Source organism: Hyaena hyaena, unplaced genomic scaffold (assembly GCF_003009895.1).
Source record: "Hyaena hyaena isolate Hyena2069 unplaced genomic scaffold, ASM300989v1 scaffold_370, whole genome shotgun sequence".
NCBI classification, from domain to species: Eukaryota; Metazoa; Chordata; class Mammalia; order Carnivora; family Hyaenidae; genus Hyaena; species Hyaena hyaena.
Genome location: NW_024081001.1, coordinates 221,079 through 239,485, shown reverse-complemented (window position 1 = coordinate 239,485; position 18,407 = coordinate 221,079). Strand labels below are relative to the sequence as shown.

At 42.3% G+C, this 18,407-nt stretch overlaps 1 protein-coding gene across 1 annotated transcript in view; it reads right to left on the bottom strand.

Annotated features, from left to right (window-relative positions):
- The window catches only part of DOCK5 (dedicator of cytokinesis 5), a 216,426-nt gene that overhangs the window by 35,908 nt on the left and 162,111 nt on the right, over positions 1-18,407 (bottom strand). The window contains exons 30-38 of the mRNA XM_039250418.1: positions 17,504-17,582; positions 15,261-15,361; positions 12,521-12,579; positions 12,061-12,215; positions 11,205-11,290; positions 8,675-8,834; positions 7,839-7,879; positions 6,980-7,070; positions 3,075-3,194 (exon numbers count right to left, since the gene is read on the bottom strand). Of these exons, the coding sequence (XP_039106349.1) occupies positions 3,075-3,194; positions 6,980-7,070; positions 7,839-7,879; positions 8,675-8,834; positions 11,205-11,290; positions 12,061-12,215; positions 12,521-12,579; positions 15,261-15,361; positions 17,504-17,582 (892 nt within the window). The remainder of the gene's footprint in view (positions 1-3,074; positions 3,195-6,979; positions 7,071-7,838; positions 7,880-8,674; positions 8,835-11,204; positions 11,291-12,060; positions 12,216-12,520; positions 12,580-15,260; positions 15,362-17,503; positions 17,583-18,407) is intronic.

Below are 18,407 nucleotides of genomic sequence, written 5' to 3'. Positions count from 1 at the left end.
AAGATATAATATCGCTAATAGGGTTTTAAGGAGTATTTAAATTATTAAAGTCTGGAAATCACCCAAAAGAGTAACCAGAACTAAAGAGATGGTAGCTATTTTATCACCGTGATTATCTGGCTCTTATTTATTTGTTTGTTTCAAGCTTTTATTTAAATTCCAGTTATTTAACCTACAGTGTAATACTAGTCTCAGGTATAGAATGTAACGATTCATCACTTCCACACAACACTCAGTGCTGATCCCGACAAGTGCCCTCCTTAATACCCATCACGTATTTATCCCACCCCCCCACCCATTTCCCCTCCATCAGCCCTCAATTTGTTCTCTGTAGTTAAGGGCCTATTTTATAGTTTGTCTATTTTCCTCTTTCTGTTTATCTATTTTGTTTCTTAAATTCTACATATGATTAAAATAATGTGGTATTTGTCTTTCTCTGATTTATTTTGCTTATCATAATCCACTCTAGCTCCATCCACACTGTTGCAAATGGCAAGATTTCACTCTTTTTGATGGATGAGTAATAGTCCACTGTAGATCTATGCCATGCCTTCTTTATCTATTCATCTGCCAATGGGCATTTGGGCTCTTTCTATAATTTGGCTATTGTTGACAGCGCTTCTATAAACATTGGGGTGCATGTGTCCCTTTGAATCAGTATTTTGGTATCCACTGGGTAAATATCCAGTAGTGCAATTGCTGGGTCGTAGGGTAGTTCTATTTTTAACTTTTTGAGGAACCTCCACACCGTTTTTCAGAGTTGCTGCAGCAGTTTGCATTCCCACTAACAGTGTAGGAGCATCCCCTTTCTCTGCATACTTGCCAACATCTGTGGTTTCTTGTGTTGATGTGAGCCATTCTGACAGATGCGAAGTGGTATCTCATCGTAGTTTTGATATGCATTCCCCTGATGATGAGCGATGTTGAACATCTTTTCATGTGTCTGTCAACCATCTGGATATCTTCTTTGGAAAAGCATCTATTCATGTCTCTGGCCCATTTCTTAACTGTACTATTTGTTTTTCAGGTGTTGAGTTTGATAAGTTCTTTATCGATTTTGGGTACTAGCCCTTTAACCAATATGTCATTCGCAAATATCTTCTCCCATTCTGAAGGTTGCCTTGACTTGCTCATTTGTTTAGTTATTTATTTAACCAACAAGTTGCTCTGATCAGTCAGGAACAGTGGCTGGGGAAGCAGCAGTCCATAAGAAGTATCCAGATCTCTAAAATGAGTCAACTCTGTCCATAAGAATTATCCAGATCTCTAGACCAAGTCAACTCTAAGATCTGTTTTGTTTGGATAGCACATGGTTTTTTCCTTTTCTCCCTATTATCCCTTTTACACTATTTTCTCCATTTTAAAAGCCTTTGAGCTAGGGGTGCCTCGATGGCTCCGTCAATTAAGCATCTGACTGCGGTTCAGGTGATGATCTCACGGCTGGTGGGTTTGAGCCCCGTGTTGGGCTCTGTGCTGACAGCTCAGAGCCTGGAGCCTGCTTCAGATTCTTTATCTCCCCCTCTCTCTCTGCCCCTCCCCGGCTTGTACTCTATCTCTCTGTCTCTTAAAAATAAATAAACATTTAAAAAAATGTAAAAGCTTTTCAGCTGAACATGCTTTCTCCAGTTTACCAGAGATGCCACAACTTCCTGCCCAGTGCACATGTTTATTTTATCTTCTTTAGAGCCCCTGGAGCAATTAGGTTGCTTGTTACCTGTGGTGTCAGGCAATTAGTGACCCAGGAATGCCACAGGCACCAGGTACTGGCCTATCATCTCTAGACAATGCACTGAAATTGACAGTGCTAGCTCCTGGCACTCAGTAATATCTAAAAGGTAAGGGGCGCCTGGGTGGCTTAGTCGGTTAAGCGTCCGACTTTCGCTTAGGGCATGATCTCGCAGTTCGTGGGTTCGAGCCCCATGTCGGGCTCTGTGCTGACTGCCAGCTCAGAGCCTGGAGCCTGTTTCAGTCTGTGACTCCCTCTCTCTCTGACCCTCCCCTGCTCATGCTCTCTCTCTCTCCTAGAAATAAATAAAATTTAAAAAAAATAAAAATTAAAAAAAAAAAAGGTAAAATTATGGTTATGGAGAGCATGGCCCTGGGCTGCTGGTTATGTTCTCTGTGGGGTTAAGTGTCCTAAAGATAACTGACATCTACTGACTTCATTAATTTATCCATCCATTTCCTCTCCCATTAAAATACCAGAATTCAAAGAAACACATAGGAATAATAAAGAGTAAGTCATGAGTCACTGTTCTTAAATAAAGAATTTGTCCGGGTGTTTGTACTGAGTTCCTAAGAGGGAACTTCTAAACTCCTGAAATTTCCCCAGTGATGAGAGGGTCTCTGTTATGTCCGGTGGGCCCCTCAGACCACATGTGAATTTATACTATCAAGGCAACACACAGTGGGTCTGCAGTCCGTCTCAGAATGGGGGCTGATCTCGTCAGAACTGCAGCGCATGGGATTAGAGGGTAGGGGCCTTGAACTACATGGTATCAGCTGGACCTCCAGGGAAGAGAGGGCTGCTGGAGACTGAGTTTACTCCGTGGTCAAGGAGTCAATCAATGAAGCCTTCATATGAAACCCCAACAAGGACTCTACGCGCAGGAGCTCAGGTGAGATTCTGAACGGTGAACACATCATTTTGCTGGGAGGGTGATGTGCCCTGAATCCATAGGGAGAGGACACAGAAGCCCTGCATCTGGGACGCTCCGAGACCTTGCCCTTTGCGTTTCATTGGGCAGCTTCTGATTTGGGCCCTTTGAGATAAAACTGTAATCGTAAGCATAGCACTTTACCAAGTTGCATTAGTTGTTCTAGCATATTATCAAGTTTGAGGGGTTCACAGGACCCTCTCCGCTCAAATTTATTGTCAATTGGTCATATATGTGGGTGATCCAGAGTTCCACAAACTGCGGCTGGTGTCCCAAGTGCATGCTGTTTTACTGGTGACGATTTCCTTCACCTGAGGGGTCTGTGCTGACCCTGGGTAGTCAGCATCAGAACGGGATTGCAATATCTCAGCGAGGTTCTTCCTCCCCTACTACAAAAGCAATCAACCCAAGACTCACTTTGCCTTTGTCAAAGTAGGAAATGATCTCTTGATACAGCTTTTCTTTGAGCTCTTGCTGGGTATAAACATAGTAACTGTCCCTCTGAAGCAAGTGGGGTACACAGGGCTTGTCAGACCACTGAAAAACAAAAGGAACAAAAGAGATTAACGCAACGCAGCAATTAATAAATCAATTGATCAAAAGAGATCGATGTAACAAATATTCAGCTAATAAAAGTCCCAAATTTGTATACATTTTTTAATTGGCCATATTGTAGTGTTTTGATAATTTATTAAACACAAAAATTACCTCCCTCCCAAAGATATATGCCAGCTTCAAGACAGGTGTCATGGTGAATGTGAACAGTCAGGGACAGGGCAAGGTCACCAACCAGCACAACTGCTGTTCACTGAAGGTGTCACTCACACAATTGTATGAAAGAAAAAAGTGAGAAGTATAAAAATGGGAAGGAAGGGGTAAACCTATCGTTGTGTGTAATCCAAGTCTCTATTCTTCATAATCCACCCCTTCACAAAGCATGCCAAGTGAAAAACTACCCCAGACAATAACGGAATTAAGTAGTGATATAAAAATTAACAAACTCAGAAAGATATTTAGAGATGGACTTCCTATAAATACATGACCACTTTGAAGATAGAAGACCCCAGCAATAAAAAACAAACAAAAAATGAGAAGATAATCCAGGCACCATAATGTGAATGTACGTTTTTTAAAATAAGAATTTTTAAATGTTTATTTTTGAGAGAGAGAGAGAGAGAGAGAGAGAGAGGGCGTGCACGCGAGCAAGCGGGGAAGGGGCAGAGAGAGAGAGAGAGGGAGACACAGAATCCAAAGCAGTCTCCAGGCTCTGAGCTGGGAGCCCGACGCAGGGCTTGAACTCACCAACTGTGAGATCATGACCTGAGCCAAAATCATAGGCTCACCCGATATTCACCACAACATGAATGTACTTAAGGCTACTGAATGGTACACTTAAAAATGGTTTAAACAGGGATGTCTGGGTTGCTCAGTTAAGCACCAACTTCAGCTCAGGTCATGATCTCATGGCTTATCAGTTCAAGTCTGGCATCATGGCTCACTGCTGTCAGTGCAGAGCCCACTTCCGATCATCTGTCCCTTTCGCTCTCTGCTCCTCCCCTGCTCATACTCTCTTTCTCAAAAATAAACAAACATCTTGTAAAAAGCATTAAAAAGGGGTGCCTGGGTGGCTCAGTGGGTTAAGAATCCGACTTTGGCTCAGGTCATAATCTCACGGTTTTTGGGTTCAAGCCTCGCATCAGGCTCTGCTGACAGCTGGCTCAGAGACTGGAGCCTGTTTCAGATTCTGTATCTCCCTCTCTCTCTGATCCTCCCCTGCTCACGCTGTCTTTCTCTCTCTCTCTCAGAAATAAATAAAACATTAAAAAAAATAAAAACATAAAAAAGCATTTAAAAAAGTTTAAAAATGGTTTAAACAGTAAATTTTATGTTATGTGTATTTCACCATAATTAAGCTAAAAAGAAAAGGTATTTAGGAATCACTATAACAAGGAATACGCAAGACTCCCATACAAAAACATTGAGCACATTCACAAAAGCAGACGTGAGCAAATGGAAAGTCCTATCATGCTTTTGGATGAGAAAACACTACTCCATAAGCATGGAAAGTCTCCCTGTATCGATGTTTAAATTTCGTGATTCTAAAGTCCATAGGGAAAAACAAATAAAAAGGAATAGGGTGGAAAACTCAGGAAAAAGAACAGCTGTGAAGAGCAAGTACCAGGGAGTAAAAACATATTCTCGGGCAGTGTGGTGCTTGTGCATGGAGTACTCAGTCAGACCACGCAAAAGGCCATCAAATCTACAGAGACTCGCCCTGTATAGCACTTTACTACATGATAAAGATGAAATATCATCCCAATGGGGAAAATCATGGACTATACTTAATAAACAGCACCCTAAATCCAGGAGCTACCTGGGTGGTGGGGGAACAGTTGCATCTACACCTCATACTTTATGGCAGGGTAGGGTGTTTAACTTTCAGAGCAGCACAAACTCCAGGTCACAGTACACACACAGGGTGTTTAACTTTCGGAGCAGCAAAAACTCTGTAGCCTCTCTCTGTGCTTCTTCCGCAACCAGCCCTCCCCCACCCCATCCCACATACAATAAGCTTTTCAGTGCCCTGAACTTGCATAAGAATTGTGAGTGTCTGCCCTAGGGACGTGGTGAGGCAGAGGAGTCCTGTTTTTAATGACAAGCCTACAAACAACGTACGTGTGTTATTTTAGTATAAAATAAAAATTAAGTCATACAAGAGAATTAAGTGCCGGGGCAAGAACGGAGACAAGGAGATATATGAGGAGGCTATCATGGTGCTCTCGGGGACAGACAATGGACCAGGACAACAGCAATGGCGATTTAAAAAAAAGTGGATAGAGGGGCGCCTGGGTGGCTTAGTCGGTTAAGCGTCCGACTTTCGCTTAGGTCATGATCTCGCGGTTCGTGGGTTCGAGCCCCGCGTCTGGCTCTGTGCTGATTGCCAGCTCAGAGTCTGGAGCCTGTTTCAGGGTCTGTCACTCCCTCTCTCTCTGACCCTCCCCTGCTCACGCTGTCTCTCTCTCTCTCCTAGAAATAAATAAAACATAAAAAAAAATAAAAAAAGTGGATAGAAAGGAAATGAAATTTGGATCTCTAAAAGATCTCTACACTCCTGTGTTCGCTGCAGCATTATTCACGAGAGCCACGCCCTGGGAACAATGGAAGGGTCCAGCAGTGGATAAATGGAAAAGAAACTGGAAGATCAAGGCAATGGGCTATCATTCAGCCAGGAGAAAGAAGGAAATCCTGCCTTTTGGCAATATGGATGGACCCTGTGGGCATTGTGCTAAGTGCAAGAAGCCTGACAGACGAAGGCAAATCCTATGTGATATTTCTTCTGTATGGAAACTACCAAAGCCCAAAACACATGAAAACAGAAGGCACAGTGGCATTGGCAGGGGCATTGGGGAGATGTTCTTGAAGTACAGCCAGAGGATAGGTAAATCCTGGACATCTAATGTATAATGATTACAGACAACAATACTGTACTACAAACTTCAAATTTTCTAAGAAACAAAATCCTAACTGCTTCCCCCCCACCACACACAAAGTAGGTGCCCTGATAGAGGTGTTTACTAACGCTACAGCCCCACAATTCTTGTTCAGTGATGATATGGGGAGTGGGGTAGTGAAGAAAAGATTACAGCAGGTATTTGCCAGAGCCCCTGGGTAGACGGAGGTGCCGTTTAGTAGAATGGGAAGAAAGGAGAAGGTAGGAATGGATCCGTGAGAATCCATCCCTTACCCACAGTGGGAAATAACAGTTATTGCTGTGTGAAGTGTGAATTATCCTTTGGTTACTCAAACACTGTGATGTCGAAAGAAGTTCATACATGAATCCAAAGTTAGAGGACTGGCCAGGACTAGGAATAATTACACACCCATGATGTATAGATGTATTTATATCCATTGGCACACCGTTTTTACCTAGTAAGAGTAGAAATAGGAAAGTACTGCTATATTCATTTACGACTCATTTCTTGGTGATCGTACTTTTTTTTACAGATATTAATATATTACACATATTAACCAACGTGTTTTGTTTCTTCAATTAGACTGTCAATTACGAGAGGCCTGTGAGCCGTGCTCTGCTTCTAAAGGATTTTTTAAATAAATGATAACTGACATTTTCCCAACACTCGTCAGAAAACTAGCTGTGCTTGTTTAGATGGTCTTCGACCACTCTTGGGGGAAAAAGGTCTCCCCTGGAAAAGGCTCTTGCTCATCAGAATTAGGGAGCGTGTGGGATTGGGTCCCAAAGGGCTGGCCAGCTGGTTCCCATCTGATGGGTAAAAGCCTCCCTCCCACCCACACTGACTCACCTGCAGAAGTTCGGCATGTAGGAGAAGCGTGTAGGCGGCTTCCGTGTAGTTCTCTGAGTCTCGGTGCAAATCCCGCAGCTTGTACAGGTACCTGGTAAGAAGGGAAATGGGAGGCGCTCTGGCACTCAGGTTCAGGTTCAGCTCATTCTGCAATCAGGCCGAATGAGCTGAACCCAGCTACTTGGAAAGCCCATCTACTCTACTGTACTCTTCGTTTAGCGCAGGCATGCTTAATTTTTTTTTTTGTGTGTGTGTCATGGGGCGCCTGGGTGGCTCAGTCAGTTAAGCCTCCGACTTCGGCTCAGGTCATGATCTTACAGTTCGTGGTTTCATGTCCTGCATCAGATTCTGTGCAAATAGCTTGGAGCCTGCAGCCTGCTTCGGATACTGTGTCTCCCTCTCTCTCTGTTCCTCCCCTGCTTGTGCTCTATCTCTCTCTCTCTCTCAAAAATAAATCATTAAAAAAAAAAGTCATGGGTCCCCGGGGAGCTAATAAGAGCTATGGAATCTCTTCCCAAGAAAATGCCTATAGTTTATGCCCAAGTTTGTTTTATGGTCAGGGCTTTAGCAGTCCTGGACAAGAAGGCACATGGCCCTGCCTCTGCCCTAGGCAGCCCTTCCTGACTGCTCAGGCCAGTCTTCTATACTTTCCTTCAACGGTGACATTAGCCTCCCTATGTACTGTACTTATTTACCTACCTGTCTAAAGAGTTTACCCTTTGGGGGGAACAGGGTATACAGATCACACACTTTTTGGGTCTCTCAAAGCAGCAAGCATGGTGCTGGGACTTAGTATTTGTTAACTGAAATAATAAAGCCACGACATAAACGGCAAAAGCAGAAATCTCCTTTAGCTTACCTTATGTATATGTCCTCTCTCTTCTTTTCTTTGTAAAAATTCTACCGAGGAAAGGAAAAACACCAATGTAAATCAAAGGTAATCAAGAAGCTAGCCACAAAAATGGCCAAACCACTACTTTTGCTTTTTAACAGAGTCACGTTCCCAGAGTTTATTTTTTCCCCTCTAACAAATACCCCCACAAAGAAAGGAAGTGATCATTTATAAAGAGGATATGTTGAAGAGCATTTTTAGGACCAGTCATCTAAAAAACATGAGGGAAATCCTCTAAGTGAACAGATAGCCAACTGATACTCAAGTCAACTGATGGTCTCTTTTTTCTCAAGCAGTCAGTGGTGTCAGACTTCTCATGTGTTAAGAATTCCTCATTAAGCAGAGGAATTCATGGCAGCCTACACTTCTGACACCTGTGGTCTCAGTTACATATATCTAGGGAAAGGCAAGACCACAGAGCTCTAGCACAGTCAGGACTTTATGACCTTCCTCTCATGGCACAGGGTTTCTGATCCATATTCATCTATGCCCAATATTTCCAACGATAAAAGCAACCAGATATAAACAAGACAGAGAAACAGGTGAAAGAAACACGGCCTTTGAGTAAGAGCTGAGTTCAGAGCTAATGTTGCATTTTCTATCCCTGTGTCCACTTTTATTCTCAAGGTCTGTGGTGGCTGGTATCTGAGTCCAAAGCTGACCCAGCGTTCCAATTAGACTCAGGACACAGACTGCATTAAGGTGGCCCCAGGGCACCTCTGTGAGATCTCCTCAGAGCTGAGCTGTGCTTGTAGGGCTGGCCTGGCAAAGCCCTCTCGCCAGCCCATGGTCTTGGCACCTACCAGCACATTAACAGTACAGCTCATGCGGTTCTCCTTGCTCTCGTCATGCATGATAATGGTCCTGTAGTCCAGAAGGTTCTCTAACAGGCTGCTGACCAGGAGCGCAAACACTTCTCCAGAGCTGGAGAGGTATTTATGTTTCCGGCAATGTTCTAGGAGCCTGAAAGGGTAGAAATAGAGACAAATGCCTGTGTTCCATACTATCTGTCATCCAGAGCCATTAAGAGCACTGTCTAATGTCCTGGCAGCAGGTGGCCCCAGGCTAGGAGACACACACCCGTCAAGTAATACCATCCAATGCTGTACCTTCTGGTGACTCAAGTTCTGTGTCATCTTCAGGGCTGTGGCTCAAGTCCCACTGTCACTTAGAACCCCAGTCCACAATGCCCATCTTTCAACTTTTATCTGTATTTTTTTGTTGTTGTCTTTTGTCAGTACCACAGAAATGAAAACCTTTGCCCCAAAGGTATGTGTACGCTATTGGATCACTCTAGAAAGTGAAAGGGACTGTCGTTTCTATGTCTTCATTCTCCCTAAAGCCTAGCGCTTCAGGGCAACCTTGGACATTTTGGAAAGCCCTGGATTGATGCCCTGCCTAGAGGAGACAAGGAGCCTACTGCACATCCAGACATGTGGCTCTTCAGATGAAACTGCTATATAACAACCACCACCACAAAAATACAAAATTGTAAGTAAATAAATAAACTGAGGTTAAACTTTTGGTCTAAATTCTCTTCTGTTAGACTCAAACAAAGCAAAGATTCGATAGGGGCTTCTTAGATTTGACAACTGGGAAAAAAAAAACCCTCAGAGAAGAAAAGAAAAAAGGAGAATGAAATGGCTTCAAAGAATTAGCCCAGACTTTAGGATTATTTTTGAGCACTGGAGATTTGTGTAGTCAAATTTTTCTGAGACTCAGAAAGAATGAAGGAAAAACAAAACAAACAAACCATCTTATAGTGAAAAATCAGCCTGGGATTTTTAAAAAATGGGTAGTTTATTATTTGTAAACTGTGTGTGTGTGTGAATATACACATAATTTATCCATTTAATCCCCCTATGAGATCCAAATTGCAAAAGTGCTCATGTGGAGGGGTGTAACTCAAACAGGTGGGTCTAATGGAAATAGGATGAAAAGATCAACAAATGGGTCTTGTCATCCACTAAAAGCGAAACAAGAAAGACTTCTGGTTCTTGAAATATAGCTGAGGGGCTCCTGGGTGGCTCAGTCAGTTAAGTGTCCAACTTTGGTTCATGATCTCGCAGTTCCTGAGTTCAGGCCCCACGTTGGGCTCTGTGCAGACAGCTCAGAGCCTGGAGCCTGCTTTGGATTCTGTGTCTCCCTCTCTCTCTGCCCCTCCCCTGTTCACACTCTGTCTCTTGAAAAATAAACATTAAACAAAAAGAAAAAAGAAAAGAAAATATAGCTGATTCATCAATTCAGCTCCATTCCTGAGCAACCAGTGTTCTGGCTCTTAAAAACAAAAAAGAAAACAATCTTGGGAATCCCCACCCTCAAGCATGGTCTATTATGCGCCACTCCTATGAAAGAGGTGGCCAACAAAGTGACCGGGGCACATACCCAATCAACCGGTGACACAGCTGGTCAAAATCACAAAGGCTCAGAGGACACATGAAATGACTAGTCTAGGGTAGTGAGCACCATGGATGACAGAGGACGTGAGGATGACAGCAGTGACCAGCGCAAACCCAGAGCAGTGACCCTCAGTCGGCCACACAGGCTCCGTAATAGACAATATATTAACGCATCACATCATGCATACCTCAACCGATACCAAACTGTACATGCTCTTACGCTTTGGGCCACAGGAGAGATTAGAACACTTGTCCAAAGTCACATCTCTAGCAACGTGACTTGATGGTTGAAAATGAGATTTCAAGGTTTCTCTAACTCCAAATTCAAAGTGTTTCGAACCACACTTTTAAGTCGTAATTCCATATGAGCAAAGGAGAATTCAGAGGGCAGGAGGGGTGTGTGGGGCATGTGAGAGTGGATACGGAGGACCCACAGAGAGAGAATAAAAATGGTGGGTGTGGGGGAGGTGGGTAGGAGCCTGGCTGGAGATAGGACAGGTGTTCTTAGAGGCCCTCTAAAGGGCATAAGATATTTTTAAAGGTAAAGTGGACTTTGAAATGTTTTTTCCTTCCTCCTTTAAATGGTGCTTTGAAGCTATAATTAGAGGCGCTGGCACTTTCAGTGAAGTTCAGCAATTCAAACACTGGGCAAAATGCCATCGCTTTGTATATGCCCCGCCCCCCTCCACCTTCCATCTGCTCTGCTCTTGAGGGGCCAGGCTGGCCAGGAAAACATGGACATTTGACTCGCATCAGACAAACAAGTGTCAGCAGTGGATGGTGTAAACTCCATTAACCGCCCCCTATGGGGCCATGTGTGGCGTGACCTCAGTGCTTCCAGGACTTCGTGCCTGCTCTGTCCGTGCAGCAGAAGCCCGCTCTGTCCCTCACTGCGTGATGTCTCACCTTGAGGCTTTGTTTCTGAAATACTCACAGTTTTTCCAGAAGGATCTTGTACTGTTCATCTCCTCTGCCCCCTTCTACCTCTTGGTCCAGCTTTGTGATCAACTCATTCTCAAACTAAAAGTAGAGACAGAATTTCACAGGAGAATGCCAGATACCCTTCAAAGCAGCCACAAAAGACACCCAGCCAACCTGTCTAGATTTGACCGAGCCCCTTTATTGAACTGTGAACGCTTTCCAACATATTCTAGGGGAAGATCATACTTCATGTCATCCATTCATCATGTACCAGGGCCCCATCAACACTCTCCAAACTTGTCTTATGTTACTTTGTCCTTTGCAGAAAATAAAACTTTCCCCCAAATATTATTTTCCTGTTTCCTATTAGTATCTTAATGATTCTAATTATCTATTTTATTTTTTTTTCTTGACTAAGTCTTGGCAATGGAATTTGCTTTTTCAGAACTTCACAACTACAAGATCTTCCTGTCAATACCAATGCACTCTACAGATAAAGAAACTGAGGCAGAGAAAAGACACACAAATTGAGAGAGACCTCAAAACCAAACAGAAAGGCCTCAGCGTCTTTTCTCCAACCCACTGCATTATTTTCTCAGCTACACTGCAACAGACAGGATTAAAATGCCTGATGTCAAATTTTAATTATCCAGAGATAATTAAACACATACAGCAAAAAGATGATTTCTAGGCCACGTGGTAGAATATCGGATTCTCCCTCTCACTGCTTCACAATGTGAAAAGTAAATAAAGTTTTTAAACCAACTTCAATTTGTATCATTCAGGCTACTGCTTCTCTACGGAGAAAGAAAATAAGCAAAAGTTGACTATCTGCGGATTAGTAAGATTCAAGTTCTGACACTCCTTACCATATGGAAATTGCCGTTTCCGCTAAAATTGAACTCACACTGCATCATGTCAAAGAAAATGGGGATGGTGGCTTTCCGGAGCTCTACTTCGGGGGTCAGTGTCACCTCCAGAATGGGACCCACCATGGAGGGGATAAATTTGATTTTGTGGGGACCTGAAATGAGAGTAAGTGGGGATATTAAAAAGTGATTTCAGTGGATGTAAAGTGTTCCCACCTTCCTCCACAGAAGAAAAGGAAAAGGTCATGTGGGTAAAGCAACTCCGTTCAGAAGTGAGTGACTAAACATCGTTTTCTGATAACATGGATGTTATAATCAAAGACTGACAAGTCAACTTTTGCTTCCAGACACCCTGACAAATAAATGTCAGGGTTGCCAGGAGTTACAATAGAAAAGAACCCATCACGGGATGCTATTACACGCGAGTTGTGTGTGGGCATGTTCAAGGTCATACACTCACCCAGGTTATACCACATGTCCCGGATTCTAAAGCCGATTTCCTTTCTCATGTCCCCATATCTAGGAAGAAGATCATAAACAAGAGAAAGATCTGCAGTGGAAATGAGTACATGCATTAAAATGATGAGGCTGGTGAAAGTAGCTTGTGCTCCACAGGGTGGAGGCAAGGCCACAGTCACTACCGAAATGAGCCCCCAAAGAGAACTGAGCCACATGGAGAGGGGACTTAACTAGCAGAAGGAGGCCAAATGCAAATGCTGAAAAAGAACTCAGAAATGAAACTGTCAAACTTATTGAGGGGAGAAGGGTGAGGAAGATTCTGGCTGCTGTTAAGCAAAGACACAAAAGAAAAGATAGCAAGCACTAATGAAAAGAGAGATAAATGAGATATGATTTATATGGTAATGTGACAGATATCTAACACACATGCTGACTTTATGCATTTTTATTTGAAAGACTCACATCCACACCAGTATGTTCTACAAAGTACTCCCATTGAGAAGCTCTAGATGGTCCCCACAGGAGTGAAAGTTGGTCCTTGGGGGCAAAGAAGGCTTACTATTCTCATGTATAGAGTACAAATAAACATATAGTACCTAAACAGCTATGCAGTGTATCTGCAGTATTAATATTTCATGGGTGGGGGTGGGATTAGAAAAATAATTTCAGAGAAGTTTCTGTACAGGAGTCAGTAATGAAACAAATAAAAGAGAGAGAAACTTTGACCTACATAGTGGTTTCTGGCTGGAGATGAATCAAAATCACCTGGCTATCCCTTACAGCATACCTAGGCCTGAGGCTATCCCACCCCACACACCACAGAGGCTGGGGGCTTGGAGAACACAGAAATAGGGTGGGCCAAGAGGAGATGTAGCTGATGTTCCCAGGGAACTCTAACGTGGACCTATGGCCCATCCTACAGCCACCGTTCTACATTTTACACTCATGCTACTATTGTACCAAACATTTTTTTTTCAAATTCCTCCTTTGCAAACGCCTTCAGAAACCAGTATAAAAATCTTTGAAAACTTCTTACTTTAAAAAAACAACAGGGGTGGGGCGCCTGGGTGGCTTAGTCGGTTAAGCGTCCGACTTTCATTTAGGTCATGATCTCGCGGTTCGTGGGTTCGAGCCCCATGTCGGGCTCTGTGCTGACTGCCAGCTCAGAGCCTGGAGCCTATTTCAGAGTCTGTATCTCCCTCTCTCTCTGACCCTCCCCTGCTCATGCTGTCTCTCTCTCTCTCTCTCCTAGAAATAAATAAAAATATTTAAAAAACAAAAACAAAAACAAAAAACAACAGGGGTGCCTGGGTGGGTCAGTCGGTTAAGTGTCCAACTTCGGCTCAGGTCATGATCTCACAGTTGGTGGGTTTGAGCCCCACATCAGCCTCTGTGCTGACAGCTCAGAGCCTGGAGCCTGCTTCGGATTCTGTGTCTCCCTCTCTCTCTCTGCCCCTACCCTGCTCATGCTCTGTCTGTCTCTCTCTCTCAAAAATGAATAAATATTAAAAAACAACAACAACAACAAATTTCTCTTACTATTCCATTTTAACAAAAATGCCTAATTTTATTATTTATATTGGGGAAGCATATGTTAGTTAATGTCTGGCCCCTAATAAAGAATAAATGATAACCATTCCTATGGTTTATTAATACTGCCATTGATGCTAATTCTACTAAAAAGAAATCTTGGGAAAAAAAAAAGATTCACGTTTGTACTACATTAATAAAAATGTTTTCGCAAGGTACATCTTTGCCCATAGACATATATATTTTAGACTATATTTAGTCACACTTCCCTCTGATCCAAACCAGACTCATTAAGCCTAACGAGCAACCTTATTTATCAGACTTAGCATCACCTAACTTCACTTTTGATTGTTTAATCAGTATCAAATCCATCTCTGAAAGAAGTTATGTCATTTAAGATAGTCTAAAGAATGAGATGAAGGTATCTCATCTTGAAAATCAATTCCTTCTCCATACCCACCCCAGGGAAATCTGCAAAACCTGTTTCACTTTTACCTTTGAGATTTAAATCTCAATCTCTTAGCCAACAATCTCAGTGTTTTAGGGAGAAACCAGAGGTAGATAAAGACCAAATCATTTGCCTGGAATCCCAGACATCCCAGCAAGGGATCAGAACTCAAATTTCGCAGCCTTTCAATGATAAATTTCTCGCTTCCATTAAACTACACAGCCTTGAGTTTCCCGACTCTCTGTGAACTCTGAAACAGACCGGAAAGGAAAGCAATGAAAAGCTTCCCTAAATCTCTCATCACTCTTGCACATATGTCCCTGTTGAATCCCGAGCCAGGAATGTGGAGGGCATTTTGTTAGTTTTGGCTCCTCTGCTGAAGTGACTGAGAAGTAATACAGGGTGGGGGAAAAGGAGTCTGCTTTGTGAAGCCTGATGGGGAGAGGTGCAGGTGAGCTGCTGTTCTTGGGGACCAGAGTACTGGCAAGCTTTGGTGCCTCCCCAAGTATGGGTTCCGGTAAAAAAAAAAAAGAAAGCAATGGTTGATGGGAAAATGAAGGGGGCACTGAGAAAAGAGATGTGAATCAGAGGAAATTTAAAGTCTATAAAATCATTACATTCTGACCTATTTTGCTAACACCATGGAGGGTGGGGGTGGGGAGTGACCCTGACCACGTAATTTCTATGACACCAAAATTCTTGCTCTGAATATAAATGGAAGAGTCGTCCTCCCAATCATAAGCAAGTTTAAGAGGACACTTACTTTTTGACAATTTTGTTGCGCTTGGCTTGAGAGAAGGTTTCAAGTTGAAGGGACTCATGGGTGAGAAATGCTACTGCCAAATGGAAGTAATTGTTCCAGAGCTGCTCGAATTGAATTGTGTGGGTGAAAAGAAATGGAAAGTAACATTAATAAGGGTCAGGGTAAAATGGCGCCACATAGTAGAAATTCATTCGCAGGGACTAATGAGAAAAACAAAATAAAATCCACAAAGTTCCTTTTACTTTCTTGTGTTTCAATTATTCAACACTGAAAAGTTTTAACACCTAATACGTATGTTAAATTTTTTTAAAATCCAGACTATTATATTTGTCTATACTCTTGAGATAAAGAAAAACGGCTGCCAGTAAAACGCACCTATTTATAGCAAGCTATTTGGCAACATGTATCAAAAGCCCTAAGATTCTGCCAAACTTCTGAAATAGTAAATACTTTAGGACTTTACCCTGGCAAAATCACCACAGGCATTTAAAAATATTGAAAGCAAAGAATGCCCTCACTGTGTTATTTAAATAACAGAAAATGGAAACAATCTAAATGTTCATAAGAAGAATTTGGTTAAATAAATCATAAGCCAGCCATGCAATGGACTGTATTCAGCCATTAAAAATATTGTGGAAATGTTTAATATCATTGAAAAGATGATAGAAAAATAATTATATTAATAGGCTGCCAAAGAACTGCACGGCTTGATTCCGTTTTGGCATATATATATTTAACCAGCAAATATATATGTTCAATTTTGACTTATATACATATACATATACCTGTATATGTAAATGCATATATAATTTTCTCTTCTTCTGAATCTCCATTTTTTTTCAAAGAGAAATTCTTTTAAATTTTTTTCTAACGTTCATTTATTTTTGAGAGAGAGAGAGAGAGAGAGAGAGTGAGTGCAAGCGAGGTAGGGGCAGGGAGAGAGGGAGACACAGAATCCAAAGCAGGCTCCAGGCTCTGAGCTGTCAGCACAGAGCCTGATGCAGTGGGGCTCAAACCCACAGACTGTGAGATCATGACCTGAGCCCAAGTTGGACACTTAACCGACTGAGCCACCCAGGCACCCTGAATCTCCACTTTTAAAGTCTCACAGATATAAATAAAGCCCCATGACACAGCAAAAGCATCTCACCAACAAAATGTTTGCTGGAATGGGTGGGCCATGAGAGCAGGGAATGTGCCTGGCTTCACCAGGGCCCAAAATGGTGCCCAGTGCATATAAATACTCTAATATTTGTTGGATGAATGAAGGAATAAATGAATGAAGATGGGGTTAGTGGTCACCTGATTTGCCATCACTTTGGAATTTCAAACAAGTGTGTACAGAAACCTGCCCTTAGAAACTAAATCACTTGTAGGCAGAGAAGTATCTGTGTGCCTGGCTGCAAGCACGTATATATGTGTATTTGTGTTAACAGCAGAAGGTAAGGGACTATTTGTCTTTCAATTTCCTTCTTTTTGCTTCGCTATGTTTTCTACTATTACTTTTTTTTTTTTTAACCTATATTACTTTTACAGAAAAAAGAAAAAACTCTATTTGATTGTATCTGGAGGACAGAGTGACAGGAATGGAGGAAAAAAACAAGAAAATCATTTGCATTTGAAAATGAAAGGGGCTCTACAAGGAGCCTTGGTGGCTCAGTTGGTTAAGTGTCCCACTTCAGCTCAGGTCACGCATGATTTTGTGATTCGTGAGTTAGAGCCCTGCATCGGGCTCTGTGCTGACAGCTCAGAGCCTGGAGTCTGCTTCAGATTCTGTGTCTCCCCCTGACTCTCTCTGCCCCTCCTCAGCTCATGCTCTGTCTCTTAAAAGTAAGTATTAAAAAAGAAGAAAGGAAAGAAAAGAAAGAAAGAAAGAAAGAAAGAAAGAAAGAAAGAAAGAAAGAAAGAAAGAAAGAAAGAAAGGGAAAGGAAAGGAAAGGAAAGGAAAGGAAAGGAAAGGAAAGGAAAGGAAAGGAAAGGAAAGGAAAGGAAAGGAAAGGAAAGGAAGGGAAAGGAAAGGAAAGGAAAGGAAAGGAAAGGAAAGGAAAGGAAAGGAAAGGAAAGGAAAGGAAAGGAAAGGAGGAAGGAAGGAAGGAAGGAAGGAAGGAAGGAAGGAAGGAAGGAAGGAAGGAAGGAAGGAAGGAAGAAATTGATAAAATTTGAAGTGACGTTTTCCAAAATGCAACAGTTCTCTTGCTGTGGCTGAGAATTCAAGGAACAACAAAGTGAGTAGCCATGCTTACCTGAAGTTCAAAGCTTGCTTGATCCATGAAGAACCTTGTGAGAACCTCAGTAAACTGATTTATAGCACGGAGGAAAACCCTATGGGAAGAAAACACCAGCTAAAGAAGGCAACTTTCTGCTCTTTTAAAACATTTCCTATCTACATTACAAACCAAAGCAAACCAAACCTGGGCTCTGCAACATAAGACCCTTGCATCTATTGAGGTCATCAGAGACCAATGTCAGAGCAGTCTGGAGAGGGCACTGAAGTTCAGTTTCTAGAATGGTCTACGAGATCCACGGCAGACTGCGCCACAATTTAGCCACTTGGGGGTAGAGCTGAGATGACCAACCAGGTCTCCTGAGCCTCAGACAGGGTTCTTGGCACTCTACTGCGATGCCTGTCTTTCCAAGTCTGGTGATACTGATGCCATTTTTTCCTTTAATGTGTACATAGTTGGGGAGGTTTTTTCTAAGATTTAACAACTCTTAGAATGGTTTACTTTATTTACTTCACTAAAAACATTCTGAAATCTTAATATTATATGCTTATTTATATAATTCTGAAATCTTATATATATAATGTGTGTATATATATATATATGTATTTATATAAAAACTCTGGGAAAAAATGTATATGTAGTTCATTTTGCTTCCATTCCATTGTGGTCCAACAATCGCAAAACACTGGCTTAAGGTTTGCCTTGAAAAAGAGGGTTCCTGGTCTTAAGATGTCTGCTACTTGGTGGGGGTCACCTGTGACCTGTGAACAGAACCATGACCCAATAAAGAATATTGAAAATTCATGGGAGGGGGTGTCAAAGAGTTACGGGAAATCAAAGGAAGAAAACACAACATCCAGGTCAGGAAGGTTTTCTTTGGAGATGGCGTGAGAAAGACCTTGAGGACTAGGTGGCATACTGA